The 19,944-nt window shown below is 45.6% G+C and overlaps 1 protein-coding gene across 1 annotated transcript; it reads left to right on the forward strand.

Annotated features, from left to right (window-relative positions):
• GTF3C4 (general transcription factor IIIC subunit 4) lies at positions 18-17,226 on the forward strand. The gene is made up of 5 exons (XM_018056039.1): positions 18-424; positions 6,119-7,930; positions 10,879-11,009; positions 13,852-13,940; positions 15,332-17,226. The coding sequence occupies exons 1-5, from the start codon at positions 80-82 to the stop codon at positions 15,394-15,396; spliced, it is 2,442 nt and encodes an 813-aa protein (XP_017911528.1). The 5' UTR covers positions 18-79; the 3' UTR covers positions 15,397-17,226.

Raw genomic sequence — 19,944 nt, forward strand, 5'->3', positions numbered from 1 at the left:
GAGCGGGGCGGGGAGGGGGAGGAGGAGGGGGGGGAGGTTGGCGCGCGCCCCGGGGCCCGGCCTCTGCCTCCGAGGAGAGATGAATACGGCCCTGACCCGGGTGGGGCCCGCGGCCGAGAGGCCCGCGCCGCCCGAGGAGGTGGAGGGCTCTGAGACCGGCGGGAAGGAGCCGGCGGCGGACGCGGCCCCGGGGCCCAGCACGGCGTTCCGCCTCCTGGTGACTCGGCGCGAGCCCGCGGTGAGGCTGCAGTACGCGGTGAGCGGCCTGGAGCCGCTGGCGTGGTCCGAGGACCACCGCGTGTCGGTGTCCACCGCCCGCAGCATCGCCGTGCTGGAACTCATCTGCGACGTGCACAACCCGGGCCAGGACCTGGTTATCCACCGCACGTCGGTGCCCGCGCCCCTCCACAGCTGCTTCCTCAAAGTAAGTCATGCCCGCCGCCCCGGGCTCTGGGGGTCTCCTGCCCGCCTCCCTCCTTCCCCTCCCGCGGCCGCGTCCCCGCGGGTCCCTGGGGGAATCCCCGGGCCCTTGCCTCGGCCGGGGATTCCCGCCTTCTCGCACCCTGAGTCTTTAGGGTCGCCGCCGTAGCTTAAGGGCGGGGGGGTATGCCGTGTATGCCCAGTTTCCCGGATCGCCCACCCACTCCCGAGACACAGGTACATTTCGGAACGTCCCTCTCCGGAGACGAGTTCTCCCCACGGCCCGGCTTCTGGCCGGCTGCTGGCGCAGATTTCTTCCCTTGGTGCTTTCTTAGGCTCCACCCAGCTGTTGACCCAACCCCAGACCTGCCTCTGCCACCCGCTCCTATTGTCTGGGGCCTGCTCCCCGAGGCTCCTGGCTGGCTTTGTTTACTGTGATGTGCCCTCCTCTTCCACCTCCTTGGCTTTGGAAGACAGAAAATTATGGGGTTGTTTTTTTTTTTTTTTGCTTTGTCTTTAACTGTTTCAGTGACTTTGTTTTATGTGTGGTCCTTCTCATCTTGGGCAGATGGATAGATACTGGATGTCGGGCGTTAGTACTCCAGTTTTTCTTCAGTAAGGAAAAGGCTTTGGAATGTAGAATGAAAAATAAAGCTTCTGGAAATAAATGCAACTCTTAAACTTAAGATCTTCGTATAGATTGAATGCTTCGTGTAGATTTCGTGCTTTAGGCTTCAGATTAACTGTTTGCCTTCAGAACTTTAAAGCTGCTCAAGTTTTATTGTTGGATCATCACCATTTTCAAAGTTTTAAAGTAGTAAGTCGTGTTGTTCATTTAATGGTTTAAAAATATTAAAACTTTATTACTATGTCCTTTATAGGCCTGTATGCATATGTGTGATTATCCAAGTGTACGTTCATTCTTTCTTTCAACACACTTTTGAGTGCCACTATGGAAATCTCATGGACTGGGGAGCCTGGGGCGCTACGCAGTCCACGCGGTGGCCAAAGGGTGGGCTAGGACTTGTAGGACTTAGTGACTGAAACAACAGCAACAGTTTATCAGCTAGACATCAATCTAGGCTCCAGAAGTAAAACATTGTACAAAAACAAAATCCTTGTCCTCTTGAAGCTTGCATTCATTCTTTTGACAGGTCAGAAACAACAATGTAATAATAGGTAGTAATAAGTTGTAATATGTATCTATATAGAGAGAAAGTGTTTCTGTGAATGAGAAGTTAAAAAAAAAAAAAAACTACTCTGCCAAGCCATTTAAAATATAGATCAGTAACTGAATGGGGTGCAGAGGACCCACACCACTTTTATTAATCCAAGTTTGAAAGTGACAGCTTGATGTTGGATTAGATCATTGATAAGTTTGTATGACAGCTTTCAAAGATCTTGGACAGGGTGTGAACAAATTGATTCAAGTATAAACCAATCGCCTGGAAGTTGGTGATGGACAGGGAAGCCTGGCGTGCAACTGTCCATGGGATCGCAAAGAGTCGGACACGCCTGAGCAACTCAACTGATAAACCAGTCAGGTGAATAGATGTTGGTAATCCTATGAAACTGAGAAACACTCAAGGAGGGAGGCAAAACAGAGGGGTTTTAAAAGGTGTCTCCTCTGCTGAAAAGGAACTTACTGTTGCTAACTATTTGCACATCAGGTAGAGAAAATTTTAAGTGTGGCAATGGCACCCCACTCTAGTACTCTGGCCTGGAAAATCCCATGGACAGAGGAGCCTGGTAGGTTACAGTCCATGGGGTCGCTAAGAGTCGGACACGACTAAGCGACTTCACTTTCACTTTTCACTTTCACGTATTGGAGAAGGAAATGGCAACCCATATGTATACATATGTACACATGTGATTACTTAGCACAGCTCCTGGCACACTGTAAATGCTCAGGTTAAAAAACAGTCATGCAAGTATGAAGGAAGGACTCTGGTTAATGCTTTGGCTATGGATACAAAGTTATCTCTTATCGCTGTATTCTGATAAAAATTTGATTCTTGTCATTGGTTCCACAACTGGAAAATGAGTAACAGGAAATCCTTATATATCGCTCTAGTAATCAATTGCTTTCCTGAAATTAGTCAGTGGTGTCTTCCCCTTCTGCTTTGGTGTGCACCTCACAGAAAGCACTGGTCAGTTGGCAGTCTAATTCGCAGGCCCTGCCTGGGAAATGAAGGCTGAGATGGCCCTGCAGTTCTGAGAGAGGCCTCTGTAGGGTAACGCTGGAGTGATGGTGGGAGTGTAGGAAGTCTGTGCTTTGGTGGCGCTGCCCACTGGTAGGCCCTGGGGACTGCAGTCTCTTTGGTGCTGGCCAGTTTGCTCCAACAAGGAAGATGGGCTCCTACAACCTAGATCACAGTTTTAGTGTGTAGAACTGCTAAAAGGCTAGATGCTAAACCTCTTTAAAGCTTTTGCTCTGATCGTTATTTAGATTATGTGTTTTTTCAGGAAAATACACAGTTATAATAATAGTTCACATATTATCTGCTCTTTGCAAGTTACTGCCCTGGGCCTGCCTGGAAAACCCCATGGATGGAGGAGCCTGGTAGGCTGCAGTCCATGAGGTCGCTAAGAGTTGGACACGACTGAGCGACTTCACTTTCCTTTTTCACTTTCGTGCATTGGAGAAGGAAATGGCAACCACTCCAGTGTTCTTGCCTGGAGAATCCCAGGGACAGCGGAGCCTGGTGGGCTGCCATCTGTGGGGCCGCACAGAGTTGGACACGACTGAAGCAACTTAACAGCAGCAGTCCTGGGCATTGATATAAAAGCGAATGGCATGATTCTGAGAACCAGTGAAGTAGTGACTTAAGAACAAGTTTGCAATTTCTCTTCCCACTGGACTGCTGATGTAGTGAATCATCTAGTTGCAGACAGTTCCAAAATCTAATAATATGTACATGACTACTTTTGTTTGTTTCAACTGTTAGGAACTTTAGTAATATCAACGCCATCTACTCCATTAAGTTAAATAACTGTTTCCTGTCTTTGGAATTATATTCCTGCCCTCAAGAAGCTTACTGTCTATGAGCTTCAAGTGAGTTTTTGTTAGGTGCTTACAAAGTATGTGCTGATTAGTTGTCATAGTGGCCAACTAGAAACAGGATAGCATGTAGTGAAAAGACTGACTGGGGGTCAGCCTCTGAGAGCTGGACTCTTAACTAACATGCTCCTGGGGCATCTGAGTACTTGTTTTGATTCATTAACCAGTTTTGTGATGTGTAGAGTTGAGGGGAGGTGCAGTAGGTTAATTTAGATTACCTAAAATGGAAATTATTGCACAAAACCCTAAGGATTTTCCTTACTAGCTGACATCCAAGCTGCTCTCCATCCTGTCAAGGATTCTTGCTGCTGTGAGTTAGGACCAAGCTTGAGCTTCCTTTATTTCATTCTGTACTGCTGTTTGGAGTTATGCGTTCTCTTTATTTTCAGTTCTATAGTAGTTTTTATTGTAGTAAATTATCCTAGTCTGAGGATTATTGCTTGGTTTGTAGTATTATGGGATTTGGTGAATAATTTTATATCTACCCTCCATTTGGCAGACAACTTAATACCTACCTAACCTGCATTTTACTTTTATTAGGTCTCATTAACATTTACTGAATCCTCAGAGAGTACTACTACTTGTCATCAGATAATATTTATTGAGTATTTGTTAATATATGCTTTACATATATTGACTTAATTAACCTTCCTAACTCTGCAAGAATGTGTCATTGCACTCTTTATAGATGAGGAAATTAAAGCCAGAAGGTTTAAACAATTTGCTCAGGGTCACAGAGCCAGTATGTGACAGAGCCAGGATTTGAATCCAGGCGATCTGCAGATTTTCAATCAAATTTTATCTACCCCATACAAAGCTGTGGGCTTTGATTAGCGTCGTTTTATTAACAGACTAGCAAGTGACACCTCTATTTAATTGGAATTTCTGGTCTGTATTTCTCCAGTATATCCATAGGTGTATCCAAGAGACTACCCTGCAATTAAGATACACTGCCTAAGAGCCCATTTCCAAAGTGTTACTTAGGATGAAGAAAGATGACTGCCCCTGCACTGCCCCGCCCCTCCACCAACGCCGTAAGGTTCTGTTGTTAAAAAAAAGTTTAGGTAACTCTGTAGCTCTATGGTAGCTACAGAGCTACTCCATAGTAGCTCCCAGCTGTAACTCTTGAAGGGGGAATAATGTGTAATAAACAGCACTTTCAAAACAGTTTTAGTTACAAAACTTTTTCAAGGGGCAATTTAGTAGAGTGATGTTCTGTTTAACACGCTTCAGAAAAAGTTAGTCTTCTAATTCATTTGTTGGGTTTGTATCTATGTCTGTGTGGACAGTCACGTCCAACTCTTCGTGACCCCATGGACTAGCCTGCCAGGCTCCTCTGTCAGTGGGATTTTCCCAGCAAGAATACTGGAGTGGGTTGCCATTTCCTTCTCCCGGGCATCTTTATCTACCTTCCACTTTATAAGCTTATTTGTTAGTGTGATCTAGCAGTTAACTATTCATTGCATTATGGTTTTCTGACACATTTCTGGTTGTCCGAGCTTTATTGAGGAATGTTATAGTTCTGAGTTCATCTTCTATGTTCTGGAGTGTAATTCTTCTGGGCTTGGGGGCTTAAACTCATTTAAAGTGAGTTTGTTGTTGTTGTTATATCCATGTATATTTAGGCTAGAATCCCTTATTGATCGTGTTTAATGTACCCTTTCCAGTTTGAAGATAAGCGTCTATGGAAGAGAAGACAAGACAGTAGATCAGGTCCTTCTTCCTACTTCCGACATAACAGAAATCATTTCTAATTGACCTCCGCTCTCTTTGGCTCTAGTATTCCTGGCTATCTTCTTATGACTCTGGATCACCTTCTTTTGGTCATTTCTCTCTCCTCTATCTTTAATGTTCCTTTAAAAATGTTTCTAAAGAGCTTACCATTGTACACCTCGACATTAAATAAATAGAACTGCTCGTGTATGTTGCAGACTTGGAGGAGAGAGAGATAAGTGAAAGCGAGAATGTTCTCAGAAAGTCTCATAGAGCTTGACCTTTTAGGATAGATGGGTTCAGATAGGAAGAAAGATAATTCTACACAAGGGGGAGCCAGGGAAGGCAGGGTGGACATTATTCTGTAGAAACAGTGGAAAGAGCTATTGGAGCTGGTTCTGAGTAATCTGTCAGTGAAATTTCAGATGGAAGACTTACATTGCAAAGGCATTGTTAAAAATCCAAACATCTAATTGTATCAAAGATATATGTATATTTATATATAGATATAGATACATGTGTTTTCATGACTTTTGAACTCCTTTACTGTTGGTGACTAGTTTAGCAGAATGCTTAGTTGACTCTTTAGAATCAAGTACACTTCTGTCATTGCTACTGCGTTTGTTAATTCTGAGAAGGAGGTGGGAACCAGGCTGTGAGTAACCACACACTTTCTCTGACCCTTAAAAATACTGCCATTTCCTGTAAACAAACTAAAATTTTAAGAATTGCCATTTCCTGAGTAAATGCTCAAGTTTTAGACACGTACTTGATCTTTTAAATGCATGTCGTGTCAGTATTAATAGAATTGATGTCAAATTACTGTACATATGTATGTGGATCAGTTAATCCACCCTATGCAATGTAAATCTGTTCCTCTTCGAATGAAATATTTATCTGATAGTTTTTATATCTTATTTTCAGGTTGGCTCAAAAAGGGAGGTTGCCGAGTGCAAACAGAGGTTTGCCACCTCTGAAGACCCGACAGTCAGTCAGACTTTCATGTTGGACAGGGTGTTCAACCCTGAGGGGAAGGCTCTGCCACCGCTGAGAGGGTTCAAGTACACTAGCTGGTCCCCCGTGGGCTGTGACGCTAACGGCAGGTGCCTGCTGGCCGCACTGACCATGGACAATCGCCTGACCATCCAGGCTAACCTCAACAGACTGCAGTGGGTCCAGCTGGTGGACCTGACGGAGATTTACGGAGAGCGTCTCTATGAGACCAGCTACAGGTTCTCCAGAAATGAGGCCCCGGAGGGCAGTCTCAGGGACTTCGCCGAGTTTCAGAGGCGACACAGCATGCAGGCGCCGGTGCGGATGGAGTGGTCAGGCATCTGCACCACCCAGCAGGTCAAGCACAACAACGAGTGCCGCGACGTGGGCAGCGTGCTCCTGGCGGTCCTCTTCGAGAACGGGAACATCGCCGTGTGGCAGTTCCAGCTCCCGTTCGCAGGGAAGGAGTCCATCTCTTCATGCAACACCATCGAGTCAGGAATCAGCTCTCCTAGCGTTTTGTTTTGGTGGGAATACGAGCACAACAATCGGAAAATGAGCGGCCTTATTGTGGGGAGTGCTTTCGGGCCTGTAAAAATCCTTCCTGTCAATCTTAAAGCAGTCAAAGGCTATTTCACCTTAAGGCAGCCTGTCGTCTTGTGGAAAGAAATGGACCAGTTGCCAGTCCACAGCATCAAGTGCGTGCCGCTGTATCACCCTTACCAGAAGTGCAGCTGTAGCTTGGTGGTAGCCGCACGAGGATCCTATGTGTTTTGGTGTCTTCTCCTGATCTCCAAAGCAGGTCTGAATGTTCACAACTCTCACGTCACAGGCCTGCACTCCCTGCCCATCGTCTCCATGACTGCCGACAAGCAGAATGGGACGGTGTATACTTGCTCCAGTGACGGCAAGGTGAGGCAGCTGATCCCCATTTTCACAGATGTGGCGTTGAAGTTTGAGCACCAGTTGATTAAACTCTCTGATGTGTTTGGCTCCGTGAGGACACACGGGATAGCCGTGAGCCCCTGCGGCGCATACCTGGCCGTCATCACCACTGAGGGCATGGTCAACGGCCTCCATCCTGTTAACAAAAACTACCAGGTTCAGTTCGTTACTCTCAAAACCTTTGAAGAGGCAGCTGCTCAGCTTCTGGAGTCTTCTGTCCAGAATCTCTTTAAGCAGGTAGATTTAATAGACCTAGTACGCTGGAAGATTTTAAAGGATAAGCATATCCCTCAATTTTTACATGAAGCTTTGGAAAAAAAGATTGAAAGCAGTGGGGCCACCTATTACTGGCGTTTCAAACTCTTCCTCCTGAGGATTTTATACCAGTCGATGCAGAAAACCCCTTCAGAAGCCTTATGCAAACCCACCCACGAGGACTCAAAAATCTTACTAGTTGACTCACCTGGGGTGGGCAATGCTGAGGATGAACAGCAGGAGGAAGGCACCTCTTCCAAACAGATTAGTAAGCAAGGCAAAGACGGGGATCCAGAGGACCCCACAGAGGACTCACTCCCTCAATCTGGGGATACTGGAGGCCGAGAGCCAATGGAAGAGAAACTCCTTGAAATCCAGGGAAAAATTGAAGCAGTGGAAATGCACTTGACGAGGGAGCACATGAAGCGAGTCCTGGGCGAAGTGTACCTGCACACCTGGATCACAGAAAACACTAGCATCCCCACCAGGGGACTCTGTAACTTCCTGATGTCTGATGAGGAGTATGATGACAGAACCGCACGGGTAGGTGTTTGTCGACAAAAACTGAAAACCGAAAAATCTGCTTGCTTCACGAGAAAGAAATGACTTAAACTTAATTCGTAAAACTCAACCTCTGCTTTGACATTTTTAGGTAATTGATGAGCATGAGGTGCAGGAAAATAAATAGGAAACAGGTTAATGCAGAGGACATATTCATGTCCCACTAAGAGTTATGTCAGTTCTTACTCTTACTGGCGCTTTGATTGATGGTCAAAATTTGGGCGATTTCAGCCTGTGGATAAGCTCCAGGAGCAAACTTGGGCAGACACTGCAGGGGAAGGATGACAGGCCCTCTCTCCCTTTCCTGTCTGCAGAAAGATGGGAGGGGGAGGCCTGTGGCGGGGATTCTTTGCATTTGATAGGACTTAGGAGGTTTTCTGATTTAGCCTACAAGGGCATAGGAAGTAAAACGATTATCCATTGTGTGTGTGTTCCCCCCACCCCACCCCCACCCCCCGCAAAAACTGAGTATAATCTTTATTTTGGTGGTAAACAACCTTACAGTGTTATCTAAAACGTATTTCACAGAATTAAAGTTCTCTGACAGAACAGTAGGGTTCCAAGCTTGGGATATTCCAAGCCATATTTCTGTTTGAGGTTTCCAGTATACATCGTCCTTCTAAAGGTTCTGAGAATTCCTAGAGGAAAGAGGCCTTTAATTTTGTGCAGTTCAGTGTTGTGTAGACTTTTTAATCAGGAATCCTAAGCTAACATCTTCTAAAATCCTGAAAAATTGTTTTAAGGAACATACTGTATACTAAAAATATTCAAGAAGACAAGACTATGGTCCTTTTTACTCTGAAATTTGATGTTTATTCTCACTGCCTGAAGTCTTATCTAAAATCTAAAATGTTAATTGAAGGTAATAAATTCAGGTATCTTCATGCATAATGTTAAACCATTCACAAGTCACTTGTTGCATTTTTATGTTGGAAAGTTGTGTGTATATATCCAAATACTCCTAAACTTATTTAAGGATGTTTGCAACAATCTGATGTTGACTGGAAAAGAAAAAGCACAACCTTAAAAGTTGACTAATGTTTTATTCGTCAGGCAAAACTGAGGACTTAAGCCTGGGACACAGCATCTAAGATAACTCGGAGAGACTGCACCAGAAGGGCAAGGGTGTGGAGCTAGGATATATAAGCGTTTTTACACGAAAGACCATAGTCAGTCTTTGTTTGCAAATAAGGAAACCAAGACATATCAGGTTAAGGAATTTAGGGCTTTTCTCTGTATGGGAAGATAACAGGGTCTGGGCTCACTAAAATCATTACTGTGATGTGTACCTCAGCTGTCTGGGGCCACATATCCTGTGATTCTCAGCCTCAGTCTCCTTAGGATGCCCCACTGGGGGCACCGCAGCGGCTGAAAGCTGGATGGGGCCCATCCTGCCTCCATCCTGAGTTCCCTCAGGGCTCACCCTTGGGCAGCGGTAACGTGATAGCTCCTGGCTGCTGCACCTTTTGTTTACTGATGTACAGCAGCAGTGTGTTCATTCACACTCAGGAGCAGTTAAGATCCACTGTTCATGTAACTGACTTTTCATCTCCGAAAGTCAACTTTTGAAGATAGTTTCATTGTGATCTCAATGATGTGAAGGAGTTTTCTAGTTACCGCTGGTTCATAGGACCAAGTAAGGATATTATAAGCGTAAAATATTAACAAAAACTTATTAGTAAATCTAAAATGGAGGTTGGTTTGCAGTGGTTTAGCATAATTATTGCACATGCTGTATGAGCATGAAAAGCTACATTTAGCACAGTTAGCTTGGTTCCAACAAAGCCAGTTTAAAGAAAGGAAGATTATACCTCTGCCCAGCTACAGCAGCTGAGTTTAGATTGAAAACAATACATGTCTTGTTTTAAAATCCTTCTGTGTACCTAAAATGAATCTTTTCAAACCTGGTACAGTAGTTGTCCTTGCTGTAAGGGACCATAAATTAGAATTCTAAAGACCTTTAAAAAAAGCCAAAAGTTAGTGGACTTTAAATTTGCAAATTATATGCACAGTAGGTAAGACACCCTTCTGAGCTATTAAGATACCCTTCAGAACATGAGTGAGCTAATTTTAGTGAATGGCAAACTAGTAAGTTCTTCTTACATGAGAGCTCAAGTGTAAATGGATTATAACTTTGAAGGACATTATCTGCTAATAAGATAAAGTGGTTCTTAAGGATTGACATATTCCATGCCTCCCAAAAACGTAGCTTGTGAAGGTTTTTTCCAACAAGATAAGTAGCTTTAGTGTTTTTCAGACTTTCATTGAAGTGATGCAATCCTAATAAAGCAGAGAAAGAAGCAAAACTGAAGTAGGGCCAAGGCTGCAAGCTCCCCTGTCTACCTCCCTACTCCACAGCGGGTCCCCCATACCTTTGCTGTGGGGCTGGCGGGTCTCCTATCGCGGGCTCACTAGATTGGTCGTGGGTCTTTGGACCATCAGAAGGAGAAGGTATTATTTTTTAATCTCGATTATCTTTTTACTTTGTAAGCTTTTCTGAAAGAATAGACATTTGTTTCGTTTTAGAGTTAGTATTTCACATGATACTTTGCCTGTACAGATTGTGCTTTTCTTCCTTAAAAGTCAAACATGGTAAGTATAGCTGAATACTTTATCTTCTGACAGAACTCTGAAGTCCTTTCAGAAGCAAGTAAAGGCAATAATAAGATTTGTGTTTCAGAACATTTCTCCTTTAGTGAGTAAAGTTCACCGTTGTCGCAGGGGTGCCTGACTGAATTTATTTTATTTTACTCAACCAGTTGACACAAGTTGAAGGTCCAGCTTCTTTACTTTCTACACAGTGTGGCAGGCCCACGTGGGGACGCAGCACTCCTCTCTGGTGGAAGACGCCACAGAGTTGTCCTTTTCTCCTTGGTGTTGGGAAGCCCTGCGCTCACCATGAAGTGCCACTGACCCCTTTGTTTTACTAGGTGCTGATTGGACACATCTCAAAGAAGATGAACAAGCAGACCTTCCCTGAGCACTGTAGTTTGTGTAAGGAGATCTTGCCGTTCACAGATCGCAAGCAGGCCGTCTGCTCCAATGGCCACATTTGGCTCCGGTAAGCTGCTTTTGCGCGTTTTCCAGCTCTGTGCCCCACAGACCACTGTCAAGTGTTTATCCAAAGGGTATGGTGCCCATGCCATCAGGTTGGAGAAAAGCTGCTGCCATAAAACCTGCTGTGGTTTTTTTTCCATCTGTTTGACTGAAACCCTTTAGTAGTAGTTTTTTTTGTAACTTCTTGTTGTAATAGAGGTTTCTCTGTTTGTTTTGGTAATACTATATTCGACTTCCCTAGTAGCTCTGATGGTAAAGCAACCACCTGCCATGCAGGAGGCCCAGGTTCGATCCCTGGGTCGGGAAGATGCTCTGGAAAAGGAAATGGCAACCCACTCCAGTATCCTTGCCTGGAAAATTCCATGGACAGCGGAGCCTGGCAGGCTATGGTCCATGGGGTCACAGAGTCAAACATGACTGAGTGACTAACACACAATACTGTTTTACTTTGAAGTTAGTGCTGAATTTTAAAAAATCATGACGATGAAAGCAAAGGCCATTAAAGTTAATAGAGAACAAAGGGCTCCTGTACTGTTTGGTTTGACAAAGGGCAGAAGTCTTCCCCTTCTCCCTCCTCAGTCTCACTCTGAGAGGGCCACTCTGAGGCCCTGTGGGCTGTGTTTGACGCTGTTGATCCCTCCCTTTTCCTCCTCCATAGAGCACCATTTCATCATCTGGCTTCCTGGACACAGTATCTCCTTGATGTCCATCTTTGGACCTGTTTTTCTTCTATTAGCACCCTCCCTACAGTGTGTGTGTGCTAAGTCATGTCCGACTCTTTGCGACTCTGTGGGCTATGGCCCACCATACTCCTCTGTCCTTGGGATTCTCCAAGCAAGAACACTGGAGTGGGTTGCCATTCCCTTCTCCAGGGGTTCTTCCCAACCCAGGGATCGAACCAAGTTGCCTGCAGCTCTTGCACTGGCAAGTGGATTTGTAACTACTGAGCCGCCTGGGAAGCCCACAGCTCTCTCCCTGGGCTGCTGCGTATTATCTGTGTACTGGTGACGTAAACATCACTTTAGTCTGAATCTCTTCCCTCAGTCCAGGCTTCGTGTCTAAGCACCTGCTCAGTTGCTTTGTTTGGAAGTTTTAAAGGCATTTCAAAGTTGAATCCAGCTTTTCCCACTACCTCCACCTCTACATCCCTGGTCCAAGAAACATCATCTCTTGCCCAGATTATTACAGTCATCTCCCAACCCATCTTCTATGTCTTTCCTCGTACACGCGACATCCTTCCCACCCCGGACATCTGCGCTGGCCGTCCTCTCTGCTCGGACCGCTCTTCCAGCAGGGCTTCTTCCCAACCAGGCTGCCTAACATCATGACACCCGATGACATCCCTCTCCCCTCCTGGTAGCCTTCATCCCTCATCCTGGCTCTGTTTCCCTCCTTAGCAGTTATCACTACTTAATATATTTTTTTACTTAGGATTTTTCTCCTCCCTCTAGAGTAGAAAGCTTCATGAAGACAGGGAATCTTGTTGTTTTGTTCCTGGCTATTTCTGGAACAGTGTCTGATATGTGATAGGCACTCGCTGAATTGTTTACTTTTATTTTCGATAGAAACAGGATTTTGTTACATATAACTACCTTAATAACGTCCCGATTCTCTTACCAAAATGTTGTGGTTATTTTCTATATCAGTGGATAGATTCCATTCTTAACAGCCATAGAGTTTCCCATTGTATGGATATTCCATTATTTCCTCTCTTGTTGACTGATACTGGGATTTTTTTCCAGTCTTTATTGTACACCTATACTTCTTTCTAATTCAACTGTTCAGACTTACGTTCCAGGGGAGACTGGGAATAGCAGTGGTCTTGTAACAACAGCAGCCAGCACTTCTTGGTGCTGCCAGTGCACCAGGCGCGGTGCTCAGCAGCACACACCTCAAGCCACGTGTCAGGCACCGATGAGGAAGCTGGGGCCTGGGGATGGTCAGTAATTTGTCCACAGTCATACAGGTGGTTAGTGGCAGAGCTGAGAACCTGGCCTGCTGGCTCCGGAGTTTTCGTGTGTAACCTCTGTCCATTGTTGTCTCTCGAATGGCTTCTTCCACAAAAATCATTTGCATTTTTGCTGACTGAAGTAACTTCCAGTGAGAATGGGTGCTTGCTCTCATTCAGGTATAGTCTTTCTTCCTATGCACCCAGGTCTTTACTCAAGGTAAACCGACCAGGAACTCCTTCCCCCACCTCCCTTCTTCTTTGTGTGATTTACTCGTTATTGCTCTTCCTAAATCCTGTTAGCTTTCAGAAAACCTTCCCTGCAAAACGCAGCAGCTCTCTCTGACCTCCCATTGCTCCCACCTGCCCTTACTTGCCAGATCCTGGCCGATGCTCAGTGAAGGGTCATTGGATGGAATTGAATCTCTGAGCATTTGTTTATGGCTCTTATTTTTTTGTACCGCTAACTGTGTCTTTTATATCTTTCAAGGTTTCACCACTGTGCCATTAGTCTTAAACATTGTGCTTATACCTAATCTTAAAAATCACTAACAATAATTTCTGATATATAGTTGATTTTCTTTTAACGTACGAAAACTCACAGTATCGTCGAGTATAAACAGACTGCATTCTTTCCCAGGCTGCAGTGACTGTCTGGATTAGAAGCCTTGTATCTCTTGGCTTAGCCTGACACAGGCACTTCCCCTTTACTAATGTGTGGTGGGTCTGGCCAGCTGTCCTGTGCAGGGGGATACATGGTTGCTGTGAATTTGTCAACCATTTTTGCCCTTCACTTAGTTAACTCATTTGAGAATAATTGTCCGTGGTGAGTTAACCCTCAACGCTGTGCTGCTTTCCACTGTTGGTAGCACTGATGATACAATCTGTCTGCTTTCAGGTGCTTTTTAACCTACCAGTCCTGCCAGAGTTTGATATACAGAAGGTGTTTGCTCCATGACAGCATCGCTCGCCATCCAATTCCAGAAGGTGGGTGCTCCCCTGGCCTTGGCAGGGGGGGTTGAGCACACTCACATGCTGATGCCTCGGGGGCACCCCCCTCCCCCACCTTGGTCTTTGGCTATCGGGAACAGTGAGCAGGTTCGCTTTGCTCTGTACAGTGTTGTTATGAACCCACCACCGATTAACATACGATCACTGGAATCACCAACATCCAAATAGCATTATACTATGTGAGTAAGTAGGGCTGCAGTTTGCTGTTCTGTCACTGCAAATTATTCATTCAAAAAATGTCAATGACTTTGTTTTAGATGGCATATGTAGATTATATTTGAATGAAAACTCTGCAGCTGGTAACATAGATAAAGACAGCCTTGCTGAAACGGGACATGCACCTGGAGGCATCCTTTTAGTAGACACGGTGGGGCTATTGTTCTGGTTCATCAGTATTCTCTTTCCTGATAGCCCTAGTGACAAAGTGCACATTCCTGAATCAACTGTTGGAATAAGATCATAGACATGAACCAGGAATTGATGATTTAAATAGTCACATGAATGTCAGTTTATAACCTAAGGTTCATTAATATCACACTAACCGAATGAGCTTACTAGACAGCACGTGTACAGCGGTGTACACTTTGGGGGTAACGTGTGGTCTCAAATGTTTTACACAGAATGTTCTGTGTAAAACCACACAGCCTTCTTGATTTTTGGTGTAAACTGGCTGAAGCTTTCTAATTCTGAGAAGTGGACGTGTTGGCATGTTATGTTCTGTTTTAATTCTTTATTGTGGAAAATGTAATCCTAAAAGTAGAGACACAGAGGATGAGAAACTTTTATGTACCTGTGCTTCAGAAATTGTCAGCTCATAATCTTTTGATTCCTCTCTAGTCCTCCTCCCCCTCTCCTCTGGCTGCAGTATTTTGAAACGAATTTGGGGGACTTTTAAACACTTGTTGCAATTGAGAATTGGTTTACAGTTTAGACAGGAAATCAGGGAAGATGGGAACAAACTCAAAAACAAGCACACCTGCCAGTTGACTTTGCACTGAGCCACATACAGCTCCTGTGGAGAACAGGAATCTCTGAGCTCTGGAGAGTACTCACCAGTAGGCAGAGCATTGCACAGGCCAGAGAGTTCTGTAAAAGGAGGAGAGTGTCGACACTGTTTTCAGAGTAAGTTTTAACATTAACCGTGTATGAGAAACACTTGCTTGTTATCTTTATTTTCCTGTTTCATCACACATTTAACTTTGGGAACCACAGATTTAGTCCAGCCTCGTCTGGAATGTTACAGTGAGGACCTCTGTGCATTGGGGCCAGAATACCCACATGTGCACACTGTGGTCGGCCCAGGGCGTGTCCCATTTGACTGCCTTCTCTGAAGTGTGCACTCACTATCACTCGTCTCCCATTGGCAGACCCTGACTGGATCAAGAGGTTACTGCAGAGCCCCTGCCCTTTCTGCGACTCTCCTGTCTTCTGAGTGTCCACGGTGGGAAGACAGAGAGTGTCGTCTAGCGTGAAGCACTGGGACGCGCTGGCGCAGGCCTGGCCTCCACAAGTGGAAAGGTGCCCTTGTGACGGTCGGTAAGCCTGGGAACTCCCTGCTGAAGTGTGTGCTCCATCTCCAGGGACTACAGGATGTCTGTAAAGGGACTGTGTGCGGAGATCTTAAGCCATTTTGAGATGAGCGTTAGCCCCCACTCCTACCGCTTATTTTTCAAGTGTCGAAGTATCTTGACTGAAGCAGTTTGAACACAGTGGATGCCCTGTTGTTTCTCAACAGAGTGACCTCTTCTAGGGAGTGTGGGTAAGGGCCTCGCTAGGCCGAATTAGGCTTTAATCCTGGCCCAGGTCTGGAACTGTCTCATGGCTTCAAGAGGCTTTAGTTACCGGGCACATGGCACATGGTGTCTAGCAGATACTCAACTGTCTAAAACAGTATGTGGGCCTGATATTTTGTTCTCAACAAATAGCTTCAGATCTGCATCCCTCCAGTTTTTTTTCGTGCGTATTGAAACCATTTTCTTAAAACTATATATTTTTAAGAGGTTAAAGCCAAGACTAAAGTTAGTTTTAATGTGTCGGAAGATCAGGTGACTCTCGTAATTGTGACTTGTTTTTTAACGATCTCTCCCGTGTCGTCAGTTCTGCCCCAGCTCCTCCATGTGTATGAGGGTGTCATAGTATTCCTGTTAACCTGTGTCACACCTCTCTTCAGACTTAACTGTGATGACCAGGTGAGATGTTTGTACATAGAGGAAAAAGAATATTCTCTCCTTTATTTTCTCCTAGTATTAAAACCCTTACTATTTTTCATGTTGACATGTTCAGATGTCTCATTTCTATCCCAAGTCTGTCTAGAGACTTCTAGAGAGAGCTGGACAGCTCAGAATGTGGACCCTTGAGCCTTGGTGCTATGGTGTATGTGGCTGGGTCAACCAGAGCCTGGGAATGCCTTCTCTCTGCAAAGATCCTTGGTATTTATAACACAGGTATTTTTCTGTGGGCTGTTAAGAGATGTTAGACGTTAATTGGTCTTAAAACCTAAAATCAAAAATAGACATTCTAGAACTACAGTGTTCTGGGATTTTTAAATAAGTATCTGAGGGATTGGTGCTAATTATTAACAGGACTATAATGCCCGCACCTTGAAAAGGTGCCTGTTTCTGAGAAGTTGAATAGGAAATACAAAATGTGAAATTTAACTGATACTATCACTTCTCCATGCTTTCATTTTTGTGTCCTTAGTGAAAGACTTTTGCCCTCACTGAGTAGTTGTTTTTTTCAGTCTCTCAGTCATGTCTGACTCTCTGCGACCCCACAGACTGCAGCCCACCAGGCTCCTCTGTCCTCCACTGTCTCCCAGAGGTGACTTGCTGAGAAACTCGTATTCTTTGGAGAGCGTGTAATACAAGCACTGCTCCCTCCTGTAGTGTCTGCCTCCTAGTATCTTCCCCCTCTGTCCATACATATTGGAGACGGGCCTTTTTGAGGCGCTTCCAAACAGTCTGCTTGGAAATGTCTTTTGTTTCCCATTCAAATTTTTGTCCCCTGTGTTTAATTCTGCATTTCTGCTGCTGTTTCATTCTGCTGGTGTCTTCTGCTTGTCTTTCTCATTTTGGTGGCAATTTCAAGTGGACTGTTTGTCCAGACTTCAGGGTTCACCATGTTCAATTGATTATCAAGAGAACGAGAGCTAGGCAGCATTAAGATCATGAAGAAAAAAGTGAAAGCAAAGTCACTCAGTCGTGTCCGACTCTTTGCGACCCCATGGGCTGTAGCTACCAGGCTCCTCTGTCCATAGGATTTTCCAGGCAAGAGTACTGAAGTGGGTTGCCATTGCCTTCTCCAGGGGATCTTGCCAACCCAGGGGTCGAATCCGGGTCTCCTGCATTGCCAGCAGACGCTTTACCGTCTGAGCCACCAGGGAAGTCTCATGAAGATCATGGAGCACACAGTCCAGAAAGTTGTAGCCTTTACAGCAGACATGGCAGTAAAAGCTGAGGTCCTGTTGCGGCCTTGCTGCGGTTTGTGCAGTTGTAGTGTGCCTGCTTGCGTGTGTGCTCAGCCGCTTCAGCCGTGTCCGACTCTGTGCGACCCGAGGGAAGCCCCATAGCATGCCTGCTGCTACTGCTGCTAAGTCGCTGCAGTCGTGTCCAACTCTGTGCGACCCCATGGACTCAGCCTACCAGGCTCCTCCATCCATGGGGTTCTCCAGGCAAGAGTACTGCAATGGGGTGCCATTGCCTCCTCTGCCATAGCATGCTTAGTTTCACTTACTTTTTTGGTCCTTGGACTGCAAGATCAAAGCAGTCAATCTTAAGGAAATCAATCCTGAATATTCATTAGAAGGACTGATGCTGAAGCTCCAATACTTTGACCACTTGATGTGAAGAGCTGATTCATTAGAAAAGACCCTGATGCTGGGAAAGATTGAAGGCAGGAGGAGACGGGGACAACAGAGGACAAGGTGATTGGATGGCACCCTGACTCAATGGACGTGAGTGTGAGCAGCTCTGGGAGATGGTGAAGGACAGGGAGGCCTGGCGTGCTGCAATCCGTGGGGTCCCAAAGAGACACGCCTGAGGGACTGAGCAGCAACGACAGATCAGAGTTAGTGCTTGTTCTGTTCTTACTGCGGAACTTTGTGGGGCTGCCATGTAAAACTTACATTAAGTTTTTATTCAAATCTATTGTGCATTTGGGGGGAAATTTTGACTCTTAGGAGTGAACTTAAAAAGGGTTGCCTGAGTTATTCTGTATATCTGTAGGGGTAAACTTGGCAACTATTTTACTGGAAAGTGGTTTCTCTGTACAGGGGCTCTGCCCAACAGCATTCTTAAGACTTTGAAGTCCAGCTGACACCTGCCTCAGCCTAAACTTCTGCCCACTGAGTCAGGAGTCCTCCCCTGTTTCCTCACCCCTCCCCTCTTCCATGGAGGTTAATCCATTGACCTGTGAGGGTGAGAGGCGACTGTGAGTTAATGGCAGCGTCACAGACACAGTACCCTTCTGAACGTCCCAAACGTCAGCTCACATGGTGACAGTGCCAAGTAGTGAAGCCCTGGAAGAGTGGGCGGGACAACGGGAGTCTTCAGACCGGCCCTCTCTCCTGGTTTACTTGTACCGTACGCTCTCTTCCATCCTGAAATGTCCCTGGCCTGGGGGGCGTATTTCAAGTTAATTTCAGCTGTCACTGCTCTGTAGGCTCTGTGGCTCTATAGGTGGCAGTGAGGCCGCTGCTCTGGGTGACGGCGCGGAAGCAAAGGTCCCCCACGACTGGGCCTTTGAAGCCAGGGCAGCACTGCACCGTGGGAACCTGATATCCACACCTGTGTCACGTCTTCCCTGCCTAAGGTTAGTTTGTTCCCATTATCCCAGATAGGAAATTGATAGCTTGTTAGGCCTGATATTCATTCTGAAATCCTCCTGTGTCCACGACCCAGACTTCAAGCCATCTCTGCTTGCTATCATATCTGCCAAAACTACCAATTATTTTTCAATGTCAGAAGTTATTAGAAGCACTGGCGAAGCTCGTGGTGGAGTGTGACATTTTTCTGCTTCTCCCTCTAGGAAGTTTTTGATAATGTTAATGTTGGGCGTGGGGACTAGACCTGTTAGCAGCCGTCACCAGTTAATTAGGTTAAAAGAATGTCACGGGGTAATAATTAAATATTAAAATATATTCTGTTGTAATTGTGATGGTGTGAGCTAAGATGCAGAAGAAAGCAAGGCTCATGGGTCTTGTCAGGAAGAACATGGAGCTGCATTTATGGAGTCCCCGCTCCCTGGGCAGCACTGAACCATGTCAGGCGAGTTGCCATAGCTCCCAGAGTGAAAGGAGGGGTTGCTGTCAGTGTCCGACTTCCACAGGCCCATCCGTCCGTCCATCCCCGCTGCTCCTGGCCCCTTTCTGCCTCGCTCCTCCTTCCAGGAGAGGCCCTCTCTATTTCTCTCCCTTTCCTTCTCTCAGCCTTAGGACACCCTCTGAGCTGTCTGATAGAAAATTAGGTTTGTGATAAAATTTCTAAAAACTACATTCCTAGAAGGCTTCCCTTCCTATAAGAAACTATTAAACAGTAGTTTTTCTTGCTGAAGGTAATATAATAGTGTTAGCTGTTAAGAGCTCAATAAACTGTATCTGATTTTTCCCTCAAACTCTCCCTGTTGGAGTGCCCAGCACCTCCAGACTGGATTTCAGGCAGAATGGACTACATTTCTGCTCCCTGCCACACCCGCTCTGCTTCCCATACCAGTAAGTCCTGACAAGCAAAATTTCAGGTTATATTCCAGGTCAGCAGGCCTCAAATTTTTAAATAAAAGGTAGATTTTGCCCTTTTTTTTTTTTTTTTTTTTTCATTTTAGAGATTGGACAGCACAGACAGCAAATAGCCAGATAGATAATGCATTTCTTTCTGCTAGCCTGCCGTGGGCTGTGGAGCGTGAACACCGCCGTGCACTCTCCCACCACTCCCTGTGTCGGTGGAGCTCGGCAGGGCTGGTCACCACACAGTGGCTTGAGCATCTA

Source organism: Capra hircus, chromosome 11, assembly GCF_001704415.2.
Source record: "Capra hircus breed San Clemente chromosome 11, ASM170441v1, whole genome shotgun sequence".
NCBI classification, from domain to species: domain Eukaryota; kingdom Metazoa; phylum Chordata; class Mammalia; order Artiodactyla; family Bovidae; genus Capra; species Capra hircus.